This window comes from Prionailurus viverrinus, chromosome B1 (genome assembly GCF_022837055.1).
Source record: "Prionailurus viverrinus isolate Anna chromosome B1, UM_Priviv_1.0, whole genome shotgun sequence".
NCBI classification, from domain to species: Eukaryota; Metazoa; Chordata; class Mammalia; order Carnivora; family Felidae; genus Prionailurus; species Prionailurus viverrinus.
Window position 1 is genome coordinate 17,369,951 of NC_062564.1, and position 12,723 is coordinate 17,382,673.

General features: G+C 47.4%; 1 protein-coding gene across 4 annotated transcripts in view; it reads right to left on the minus strand.

The window, feature by feature from the left end:
- Positions 1-12,723, minus strand: part of FAT1 (FAT atypical cadherin 1) — a 133,762-nt gene that overhangs the window by 6,660 nt on the left and 114,379 nt on the right. For all 4 annotated transcript variants that reach the window (XR_007151514.1, XM_047855608.1, XM_047855609.1 and 1 more), the window contains exons 17-26: positions 11,131-11,274; positions 10,132-10,329; positions 8,706-9,507; positions 8,421-8,552; positions 6,522-6,679; positions 5,442-5,904; positions 3,933-4,086; positions 3,639-3,749; positions 1,111-1,742; positions 146-283 (exon numbers count right to left, since the gene is read on the minus strand). Coding sequence is in view for 3 of the 4 variants with exons in the window: in XM_047855608.1 (XP_047711564.1) it covers positions 146-283; positions 1,111-1,742; positions 3,639-3,749; positions 3,933-4,086; positions 5,442-5,904; positions 6,522-6,679; positions 8,421-8,552; positions 8,706-9,507; positions 10,132-10,329; positions 11,131-11,274 (2,932 nt within the window). In the remaining variant the exon portion in view is untranslated. The remainder of the gene's footprint in view (positions 1-145; positions 284-1,110; positions 1,743-3,638; positions 3,750-3,932; positions 4,087-5,441; positions 5,905-6,521; positions 6,680-8,420; positions 8,553-8,705; positions 9,508-10,131; positions 10,330-11,130; positions 11,275-12,723) is intronic.

Consider the following 12,723-nt stretch of genomic DNA (forward strand, 5'->3'; position numbering starts at 1 on the left):
CAAGCCGTGCGAGGTCCAGGTCACCAGTGGTCCCGAGTGGAACTTGGCCACAGTCAGGGACTCAACAGGGGCACCTGGCGCACCTACGAGGTTGCACATACCAGCCCGAGCTGCCAGCCACGGCGTTTCCGAACGACTTACTCACCATTGTCGTCACACGACTCCGACTGGAAGCTGCTGAGCGACTGCACCTCCGACAGGCTCTCCCGGGCGCTGTACGGATGCGAAGGCTTCTCCTCCAGAGGTTTCTTGGAGAGACAGGGATCCAGATCCACTACTTTAGCTGAAAGCAAGAGAGGACAACAGTGAGCTCTGCGAGGGCAAGGCCTCCGGCGCGGTCACTGCTGAATGCTCGCTCCAAGCAGGTGACGCCAGAAGCCCGCCCGACACGGACTTCATATGGGAACGACTGGAAAAAGGAGAAGCATCTGAAAGACAGAACCCCTGCAAGTATCCTTGCAGATTCACAGAACGGAAATTCCCAATGAACCCGCTTGTGGAGACCGTTAGTCGACACGGGCATTAGAACTTCCTTTTAGGGGCGCCTGGGTGGACAGCGGGTTCAGCATCTGACCTCCGTTCAGATCACGATCTCACGGTTCGTGAGTCCCAGCCCCACCTCAGGTGAGCACAAGCCCCGCTGCTCTCTCTGCCCCTTGCTGATTTGTGCCCTTTCTCTCAAAACACACACACACAAACCCTTTAAAGAGGTGTATAGCATTTTTAAAGCATCAAAAGACAAGTCAGGCCACCACTTTTGACCATATTTTAAAAAATCCTACCATGCAAATGCCCTTCCTTATTTGTCATAAAAAGCCCTCAGAATCATACTTGAGAACCTATATCCATTACAATAATGGAATGCTCTCTTCTGAATATTAATACGAACAGGACTAGACTCAATTCCTTGATTAACGTAACATCACAGCCACAGCCCTCAGCCCCGGAAGGTTTTTCAAATCCTACTAAAGGTCTTCAGAGGCTGAGCCTATCTGTCACTGCCAGAGGCTCCCCACATTGTGAATGGAGCCACCAGAATCTCTGGCAGCATTTACAAGGTCACTGTTGAGCTTAGTGACATTTTACTCAGATGGAAAAAGCCGCTCTTACTATCATAGTCGAAGTCCCAGCTGGGCTTTTGTATGGAGTCGCTGTCAGAAGGGGAGTTGGAAGGTGGTGGGGGAGGCAAGTTCGGGGCCACGCTGCAGACGGCCACTGCCTTCCGGTGTCCGTGCACAGACTCGGGGTTAAAGGTGCTGAATTCGGGATGTTCCGGGATAGCAGATCCCTCAAAGGAATTGCGGTCAAGGTTGTTCCTGGAGTCACTTGGAATGCTTGGAGTGTAGGATATAGGACGGACGGGCACCTGGGGTGGGATGTCGGAGTAAATGTTCTTATTTAGCTTCGAATCGAAATACGGTCTCTGCAAGAAAGCTGTGGTTGGTCCCAAGTGCTTGTCTTCAGGTTCGGCCTGGTGCTTCTTCTTCCGACTGATCATCTTGCGGCAGAGGACGAACACCACCGCCAGTAAGAATATCCCGGTTACAAAGACGAGAATTCCTATTCCTTCAGCCAGTCCGATATTCCACGGCGTGGACACGTACTGATTGGGGGCAGCGTCCTCACAGTGCTTCCCCCTATAGTCGTGGCTGCAGTTACAGTGGTAGGAGCCATGCGTGTTCTCGCAGAGGGCTCCGTTGCGGCAGGGGCTGGCAGCACATTCGTCAATGTCACTCTGGCACCTGCAGGGAGGACAGACACGAGCAACGGAAGTCAGAATACGCCTGGCCTGCCACTCCCACGGAAGGACGGCACCCAAACAGAGCAAAATCTGTAACTCCCCAAAACACACAGCTGACAACAGTGATCCCAACAAAAACCCTTCGGGGTAACTGATCATGTGATCCTATATGCGGTACCTGTGGGAGATAAACATTATGTCAAGCCGTATTCAAATGCTACTCTTCTAGGATTCCACAGCTGATTAAAGCAAACTCACAGACTGAGCTGAGTGCACCAGTTTGTTGCAGATTCTTTAAGAAAGTGCATTTTGATAAATGGTATGCTGGAAACTGTTCTAATATGCAAGCCTCAATTTCAAAGGAGATGTTCCTGCTTGGAAAGTTAACAGTTTCCTAAGACATGTGAAAGGTTAGCAAACAGTCGGGGCACCTGGGTGGCTCAGGTGATTAAGCATCAGGGGCTCTTGGTTTTGGTTCACAATCTCATGGTTCATGAGCTCGAGCCCCGTATCAGGCTCTGCACTCACAGGACACAGCCTGCTTGGGATTCTCTCCCTCTCTCTGCTCCTGCCCCACTTGTGCTCTGTGTCTATCAAAATAAACAAATTTAAGAAAAAAACAAACTAAAAATGTTTCTCTTGTGGAAAACCTCCCAAAGCCCATCACCTGACCTAACACTTCACATGCCACTGTGTCCCCTCTGCCTTTCCAAATGGGGGCCCTGGGAGGATGCACCTGACACTTATCAATCCTTCCCTCCTTTAATAAAAGGTAGCTACTGCCCTGGCTCCACACTCACCTGCCATTGAAAGTTTGAGACATTTTTCTCAAATATGTCATGGATTGACTCACTGGAATTACTAAAGTCAACAACTTAGGAACTAAGACCATGTGACTGATGGCCAAATTCAGGGCTCTAACCACCACTTGAGCAAAAGCATATGCAAATACCTACAAGCAGCTCACACTTAAAAGCCTTCCAACAAGATTGACAGTGAACACTTCAGTGAAGCATCAGGCACTTAGAAATAACATGAACTGTTTTGTTTTGAGAGAGCGTGCACATGCGAGTCAGGGAGGGACAGATAGAAAATCCTAAGTGCGCCGAGCGCTGTCAGCATGGGGCTCCATCCCATGACCCTGGAGAGTCAGATGCTCAGCACTGACTGAGCCGCCCAGTTGCCCCTCACCAAGTAACTTTTGAAATTTTTTTTTATAATGTTTATTTTTGAGGGAGACACAGAGCTGGAGCAGGGAAAGGGCAGAGAGACACAGAACCTGAAGCAGGCTCTGAGCTGGCAGCACAGACCCCGATGCGAGGCTCGAACTCACAAACCATGAGATCATGACCTGAGCCGAAGTCGGATACTCAACCGACTGAGCCACCCAGGCGCCCCATCACCAACCTGCCTCTTTCGCGGTGTCTAACAGGCAGCTCTGCCTCATTTCCCTCCTCTCGGAAATAATCATCACCTCTTAGCATTATGGTAAGGATTACAAAAGATAATGAGAGTTGAAAGGGGGTCTAGATGCTATCTAAATGTTAGCTATAACAGATTATGAGAAGAGGTCATTGTCATCCCACTCAAGACCGGTAACAACGTCACGTGTATCCACCTTAAAAAAATCGTCACTCTTCCCGCAAACATGTACTGCCTCCAAGAACCCGTATGTTCTGCTTATAAATATCTCTGACGTCCACAAGTATTGTCAAGCATTACGTTATCACCTGCTCACTGTTTTTAAAGAGTGAAGAGATAAATTCTACAAGGAGCTATATGAGGATTATGACAATGTGAAGCAACAGAGTCCAGATTAATCAACTTCTGTTGCATCTGCTATTTGATTTGACACTACAGAGAAGAGCAGATACAAATTCTGGAAGAAGCCACTTACCTTTCTCCCCTAAAACCCGAATCACACTGACAGACGGCACCATCCAAGCTGTCAAAACATGTTCCACCATTTTTACAGGGCTCATCTTTGCAATATGGACTAAGCTGGCACCTGAAGAAGGAAGGGGAAATACGCATAAACTTAACACTTTCTACTGTAGATAAACACAGTGCAAGAGAAAACAACACGTAAATTTAGTCAGACGTATGTATCAAGTATCCATCTACAAAACTTTCATCCATTTACAAAACTTTTTAATACTGTAATTATGAAAGTAAAGAAAAACACACATACCTCTGGCCAGTGTACAATCCTCGGCATTGGCAAAGGAAGTCTCCGTTGTCCACAATGCACGTGCCACCATAGAGGCATGGGTTGGAGGAACACGGGTTGACGCTCAGCTCACAATATGTCCCTATGTACAAGGCACTGCATTTACAGTAATAACCTAAATGAGCAAAAGGGAACAAAGGAGTCCAATCAGTAACTCAAAAACTGTATCTGAGTACATTGGTTTTTACTAAGAGGAGACTCGGAGACCCATCAAAGTTAGTAAAATTCCTATTCCCTCTGGGTAAAATGTGGTCTAGATCAGCAAGCTATCCCTTCCGCTTTTGGGAGAACCCTAACACAAAGAACGGAAGAGAGAACTCGTCGTTGGCTTTAGTGAATCATAGTTTAGGTAAGGTTGTTGGGCCAAGCGTACAGAGTAGGGACCAACGGTCCTTTATTTGAGGGACCACGTAGACAACACTTACTACTGGACATCGACCTCAATTCACAACTCACAAGCTTTTAAGGGCTAAACGAGAGAACAGTAAACGTGAAGGCACTGTGAGACTATGCGCTATCATTAACGAAAGGGGATTATCAAATCTGTCCAAAGGAACATAAAGACCGTGACATGCGACAGAGCCAGTGTCTAGCTGCCACAGGGACTGCAGGAGCACGTTTCAAGAACATGCTTCTCTCAGCCTCATGCCTGAGTGACGCAACAAGGAGAGTCTCGTGGCTGACCTCACGTGGCCATGTAACACGAGCACAGTCTACGCCTTCATTCAGAGTATTACTGTGGGGCTGACCTGGCCCGTTGTTTGCATATAGTGTGCACAGATGCTTTCCAAAGAAAGTAACAAAATAACCGAAGCTTCTGAAATCTCACCCGAGTGTTATTTCGATATTTGCTCTATCCCTTACACAAAGCTCTGTTTCCCAGGCACCAGGACCGTCATAATTTCTATTACGGGGAAAGGAAACAAATGGGGCCAGGTGAAAAAAGTCTCGGCGCACTCTTCCACGTCAGGGCTTCGGGAGAGGACTGGTGACCCTTCAGGAGGGTTCAAGGCCTTCTGGAAAACCACACCCCATCTATAACTAGCACGACTAGCAGTCGCTGGGTGCTGAGCCATCAGATCGAAGAAGGGCACTCGAAAGAACAAAGGGTACAATTCTGCATCCCGCTGGGTCAATGTCAGTGTGGGTGGAGAAAAAGTGCAGAGTTAGCCGTAGTTCACCAGTGGCTCCTGGTGCGGAACGAGGGGTGTCTGGACACACTTCCTCTGGGTGCACCTGCCACGTGTCTGCAGGACCTCGGCAGGTAAGACACCACCCACTGCGGCCTCACCGCAGGGAAGAATCCTAGCCCACGCCCCGGTCTGGTGTAACATGCACCAACCACTCGATTCCAATACTGACTGCAGTATCTGACCTATCATTTGAATGAAAAGGGGGAAACACAAATACTTGAGGAACTGCGTGTATTCGTGTGTGACATTTTAAAAAGGACCACGTCACGAAGCCTACCTCCAGTAGGGGATGGCTGGCAAACGCCTCCATTCTGGCAAGGGTTGCTGGAACAGTCTTCGGTAGCCGTTAACAAGCACCCGGGAGAGACGTCCACCCATTCTTCAACGTGTGCGTGGCTTCTTGGTTTGTTGTTTAAAGGGAGCTCCTGCCCATTCAAATAAATGGAGTCCATACAACCCCTGAAGCCATTACCCACTTGGGGGCTTCTTCCGTGCCTTGTGCCTTGCTGGCGGATGTGGCCACCAAAAAACACATGGTTATCCAGGTTCAGGGTTTTCAGAGTCCCAGGGGCTGTGCCTGATGCAGTGTGAACTTGGTCGAGAACCAGCCGAGCGTAGTTTCCATTCACTTCTAGAGACACTGCATGCCACAGCCCATCGTTGACTTGAATGCTTTGAACAGAGACAATTCCAGGGCCGCTTCCACAGTCAAATTTGTACTGTAGCCGTCCATTATGAATCTGTCATGAAAACAATGGCCGTTCACATTACTCCCATAGAATCTGCAATTATGAACTCTGATCAAACATCTAAAGGAGAGGCACGGTGAGCACTTGAAGGTAGAAAGTCAGTGAGGCCTTGCACTTAAGTACTACAGGACACAGGCTCATCTGCTCACGGCAGAAAGAGTAAAAATGGACGTTACAGGGATATCAAGTTCAAACCGCACATCCAAAAAGCATCACAGAAATAACAATTAACTAATTGAACAACAAAAATAGTATCAGGTAAGATAAAAAAAAAAAGGGGGGGGGATGGAGGATAATTACCACTTCAAGCATTTACATATGTTCTCTACATATTCTCTATATGACATAAGATGTAATATCAGAGTTTGAACATGAATGGTCATGTGACCTGAAAAGGTTGCGAAAAAAAGAAGTCAATCTCTATGTTACTGCAGAACAAATAAAGGAGCTTTTTGGCCCACAAAGTCTAAAACTTAGAAGTATCAAGAGACCATTTAAGTGTGGAATAAAACCATTTCCTTTAATTGTTTTTTCAAAAATGGACCATAGAAACAAAACGGGAATTTTGTATTTTTAAGTCTTCCATAACGTGAGGTTCAAAAACGTACCTCCAAGATGCTGTAGTCCGTCCCGCGAGCGTACATCACAACTGCGTGAGCAGAGTACGTTCTGAGCCTCATGGTCAGTTTCATCTCCAATCTGTTTTCGTTTTCCATTAGACGGTATTTCACAAAGCTGTTTCCAGTAAATGTTACAGATGAACTCCCTGTGAATCACAAAGAGGAAAACATAAATCAGAACCAAGCTGAAGCATATCTTTAAAAGGGAGATTTCCCCCCAACACTGATCCAAGTTTTTATTTAAGGTTACAACATTATAAAGTTCAATCTGATGGAAAATGTCAATTTGCTTTAATAAAAAGCACAGCACCCCTGGGTCTCTTTTTGGAAGAGAATTAGACTACTGTATCAGTGAGGAAGGAGTTCTAAAATAATGAGAGGTCTAAATATAAAAATGTTCACGAGTGGCTTGGTTCAGTGTCCAACTCTTGATTTCAGCTCAGGTCATGATCTCACAGTTCATGAGTTCAAGCCTCACGTTGGGCTCTACACAGTGTGGAACCTGCTTGGGATTCTCTCTCCCTCTCTCTCTGCCCCTCCCCGACACATGCACGCACACGCGTGGACTCTGTCAAAATAAACTTCAAAAAATACGTATGTAAAAAAATAAATATAAAAATGTTCAGTATAAAATTATTAGAAGACAACTCAGGAAAATATTTACACAGCCTCACACGGTTTGGGGAAACTTTGCAAGCAAGATCTAATTCCCAGTCTCCAAAAATAATGAAAATAACATCACTCTCCAGCCGGTTATGTAAAAATTATACTGAACAGACAAAAGTTGTATTTCAAAGTGACAAAAGATACTGTAAACAATAGACAGTAATAGACAGACAGTGGGTTGGAGATAATGTTCATGCTCACAGCACACAGAGTGATGTATACACTGAAACAAAAACCAGACAGATAAGCTGGACAAACTAGCAAAGACTGTGAACAGTCCCGGAGAGGAAATGCTACCAGGAATAAAAAGAAAACAAAACATTCACAAAAAGGCTGGAGAAATCCACACTAAACTAACTAGATATCATTTCTTGCCCACTGGATGAAGGAATTTGTTTTTTAATTGAAAACCTTGCATTGCCAAGAAAATGGGGAGTGAAACGGTCACACATGACTGCAAGAAAGGAATTGGTATAACTTTCTGGGAAACTAACATAATGGTATATTTTAAAATTAAAAATGGTATATTTAAAAATTAAAAATTAAAAATGACGTAGTAAATCCTTGTTTTAGAAAAGAAAGCACCAATAAATAAGGCTGTATGGATACAAGTGCTTTTGTAAAAAGTGAAGTATAATTAACATACAATGTTACATTAGTTTCAGAACTGCCACAGAATGATTCAACACTTGTATACATTAGTCAAAGCCTCACCACGATTAAGTGCAGAAAAGGATTCTTTTTTAACACAAGGAAACATCTTAAGAACCTCAAGCTCTATGAATAAGGAAAATGTTGAATAAATCATGGTAGAGCCATTCAGAAGCATTAGGTTTACGTGCAATGACCTGGAAAGATGCCCATAACATACATTAAACGGGGAAAAGCAAGCAGTAGACTATATGAGATACGGTAACTATTCTTAAAGGGAATGTGAAACAAAAAAAAGCACAATGAATGTGCACATATGGGACTGTATGTTTACATGAGCACGATGATGAAGAAGAAAGAGCATCGCCGTTAATTCGGGTGAGTTCTGTGGAAGAAGTTACTACTGCTCCTCCTTACTCATCCATACCCTTGACTTGTTATTATAAACGCACTTGACAACATTTACCAAAGCTAACAACAACAACAACAACAAAAAAAACAAAAACAATGGCAAGGAACACTGGAAGTGACTTTTTCAAACGGAAGCACCCCTCATCACTGAACTCTCACCTGGGCACTGACCAAACTTGCCACCCGGGCAGACACAGGCGTATTTCTCCTCTCTGGGATCAGCGATACATTCAGATCCCTCAGGGCATGGACTGTCTTCACATCCATGATGGACAACTGGGCATCTTCCCTCTGTAAAAAACAACACCAAAAGAAGAGACAGGAGAGGGGGGAAAGCCCATTAACAGGAACTTCACGAAATTCAAGAAAACGATTCGTGTGTAGCCTTCAAAGGCTGCACGAGAAATGATCCGTACCGCCTGTTTCCCGACTTATGTGCGTTACCTTGGCAGAGACACACAGCTGTCCTGTGGTGGCGGGGAGTCACGAAACTCAGTCTGGCCGTGCTGTGCGTTGACATAACGTTCTCATCCACGGTCACCTTTTCATCACAGAACTTCCACGGGCAGTCCAGCCCTGCACAGAGCTTCTGGAACACGTCCAGTATCCTAACACCCATGATTTCCTCGAGATCAGTCACAGAAGAATTGATCTTGTGCAGAAGCAGTTTGGTTGAAACCTGGGCACTCCCTGATTTCTCTACGAAAAGCAAGACATCCAGATGTGGATGGGGTTCAGAGGGCTGCAAACTAACGATCTGGACGTCACTCCTCCTCACACCCAGGATGTTCCGCAAAGCTCGCTGGAAGTTGCGCCAGTAGTCACCAACGAATTCTTCCGGAGTGAGGTTGGCGAAGCGGACGGCGACGGTGTGGTTCAGCATCTCCTGGGTTATCTGTCTGATGTGCACCGTGATGTCCGCCACCGTCGTGAATTTCCCATCGGTTACGCTGACATTGAGAAGGTACTGCCCTACATCTAGCTTTCTGTGTGCTATCAGCTTACCCCCTGTGCTGGAAACAGAGAAGAGGTTGCCCATCTGCGGATCAAGACTATAGCTTAAAGTGTCATACACGTCCTGGTCTGTTGCGTGAACCTTCCCGATGACACCGCCTGAGTATTCCTCTCCAAAAGCAGTAATGAAAATCTCTAGTGGCAAGATTGCAGGCGGATAGACACTCTCCTCAATGACCCGAATGTCAATATACGTCAAAGATGACAACTGAGGCTTTCCGTTATCGGCCACCTAGGAGGAAATTAAAACCAAAAACACAACACCTTGGTCTATAGGGCATCGTTAACTTCTTAACAAAAATTTGGCTTCCCTCACTCAAGTTTTAAAAAGTTACCATGAAATACTTCTAAACAAGAAGCCTATGAAGGACAAGAATAAATACTTCTTTACAGCCCATTCATGAATTTGTAAGGGAGGTGAGCTCCATTAACGTCTATGATAAAGTAACCAAGTGGATATATGGGCCCCGCAAAGTACAGTGGGATAAAAACGAAGGTAAGAGGGCACCTGGGTGGCTCAGGCAGTTCGAGTGTCTCCCTTCGGCTCAGGTCACGATCTCACAGTTTGTGAGTTCAAGCCCTACCTCGGCCTCTGGGCTGACAGCTCAGAGCCTGGAGCCTGCTTCAGATCCTATCTCCCTCCCTCTCTGCCCCTCCCCCCTTGGATGGCTCGTGCCCTCTCTCTCTCTCTCTCAAAAATACATACACATTTAAAAGAAAAAAGGAATGGCGAAAAGAAGGAAAAAAAAAACCACCACAGAACAAAACCCCACAATTGTACTCATTTTATTTCTAGAGCCAGCAAAGGAACCCTTCTCTAGAAATCCACAATATAAAATCCTGAAGACCTTCATACCTTCACATGCAGTAGGTAATGATCTTTCACCTTCCTCTTTATGGCAGCTGATGTGAGAAGGACCCCTTGCTGGTTCACTTCAAACACTCCATCGTCATTCCCACTCACAACGGTAAAGAAGAAGGGTGGGCCGTTATGCGAGGAGTCCCTGTCGGTCACTACCAGCTGCAGTACGCTGAAACCCACGGGCTTATTTTCCTGCACGGAAGAGAACCAAAACGCACACGACTTGTAATAAAACCCAATCTACATGGCAAGAGACACAGGCAAGTTTTCTATAAAATGAGTATACGGAAAACAACGTCTCACTGCGGCTCCATTTGACAGGAAGGTGCCGGGGGGGGGGGGGGGGTGTTGCGGTGGGCATTGACGGGAAGGAAAGAGGGGATGAGGGGGGAAGGTGGGGATTTGGACAGGGCTGGAGGGGAGGGAATGTGTGAGAAGAAAGGATGTGTGGGTAGCAGGAGTGGAAGAAGGGTGGAATGGGGGAGGAGGAAAGGAGAAGAGGTGGAGTCGATTCTCTGATGCCTCTCAGAAACCGGCGGGCAGATGGGGGCGCCTGCGTGGCTCAGTCGGTTAAGTGTCTGATTTCAGCTCAGGTCGTGATCTCACGGTTACTGTGTTCAAGCCCTTGTCAGGCTGTGCACAGCCAGCATGGAACCTCCTTGGAATTCTCTCTCTCCCTGTCTGCCCCTCCCCAACTTGTGTGCGCGAGCACTCGCTCGCTCTCAAAATCAAAAAAAAAAAAAAAAAAAAAAAAAGCCAGCAGAAAACAAGATTAAGGACCAAGCTAGTGAGAATGTCTTAAAAACCAAAGTACAAAAAAAAGAGAGAAAAGCTTGGTTGCACCTTGAAAATGCTCATCTTAGTACTGATGGAGACCCGCCTCATTTACTCTTCTCATTTTCCTAAAAGTACTCTTTGGAAAAGAAAGAAGCCAATGCGTGAGCTCCTTTCAAAAGGAATGTGCCCGACAAACTGTCAGCGCCCCAAGGTTACCTGGATAATGACACTGTAGTTTCCCTTGGAGAAGACCGGAGCGTTGTCGTTGACGTCTGACACGTCGATATTCACGGTAGTCGTGTTGACCCTGGGCGGACTGCCGTTATCAGAAGCCTGGACTGTGAGTGTGTAACCTGAAATCTTTCCCGGGACAAGACAGAACACGTGTCCACTTCACGAGGCCCGAGAACGGGGCTCCATCGGAAGCAGACTGCCGACCACCCACAAGGGCAGATCTGGGCGACCGTCATCCCCTGCCGCGTGCTGCCCTGGATGTGGGCGACTCCCCAAGCTACAGACAGGCGCGCCGTGAAGAGCTACACGACGGAGCGTGCGCGACAGGGGCAGCCGCCTCCTCTAAGGCCTAAATGGGACCGTCAGCCAGAAGCAGAGGGGAGCTGTCGCAGCCCCTCTTCAACACCCCAGGACGCTCCAGATCACCCTCCCCCATCGCTTTTACACGTGGCCTGCAGCCAGCTGTCTGACTCTCTCAGGACAAACTGACCTCGTCAAAAGAAGCTGTATCGAGTGAGGTAGATTCTGTTCTAGGGCAGTCCCCTGTTAAGCTCTCTGCTCCCAGAATGAGAGGTGGAAGAAGCCAGAAAGGGGGCTAAATCCCCAGCGGATGTTCTGCCGACTCTTAGTCCTAAAGGATGCCCAACAGAGAAGGGCAAATGGCCTGGGGCGCACGCGCCATCTCCTCTGTGGGCTCCTGTCGGACGTTAGCGCATTAAAGGAGCGGACAAGCGCACCGGTCACAAGTCCTAGATTTGTTCGGCCCAGCAGTACAGCAGCCGGAAGGCTAACCAGTCATGCTTCCTAAACTCTTGGGAAGTCTCGGCTCAAAAGCAACAGGTCAGAGAAGGAATGAAAGATTTCGGCCTTTCAGGAGGTAGCTCATCACTATTTCCCCAAATCCCTCTAATCTTCCCTTTACCTGTTACTGTTCTGAAACTAGACTCTCTGATCAGCAGCGTCCTATCTTTGCACTTCCTCACTTCATGACCTCCCTAGGCAGCTCCCTGCCTGTGAGTGTTAGCAGAGGGACGGAGAGACGCATGAGGGACAGAACTTCCGCCTGGCTTTCCTCTCGTCAGTTGCTCGCATTTATCTAATCACCTCGGACTGCCTCCACAATCCTCTCCCGAGGCCTGTGCCATCTCCGTGTTCCTGGCTTTCAAGTTTCTGAAGTTTGAGTAAACTCTCTGAATCCTGACTGAGTATTTCTACTTACGTACGTCACTCTCCTCTAAAACAACGTCAAAAACCACACGCCACAACCTCTCCCGGCGCTAGGCTTCCGCGGCCTCACAATGCTCCGTTTCTCTCGGAGGGCACCACCCCATTACAGCAAGGTGGAGGGGAGCCGGCATCTTGGCCACCACCGCTTCCTACGCGGGGCCGTGTCTCAGCTTCACAGATTCTAAGGCCTCCTTCACGAAGCTTCTGCATCTGTCTGCTCGCGCGTCACGGCACTTCCCAATCAGCCTCTCGGTGTCTCACCGCGGAGCCCCGGGCCCTGGGCTTCCTACCTGCCCGGTGGCTCACAATGTTACACCCCACTCAGGCCTACCGTGGTGCTCACCCGCA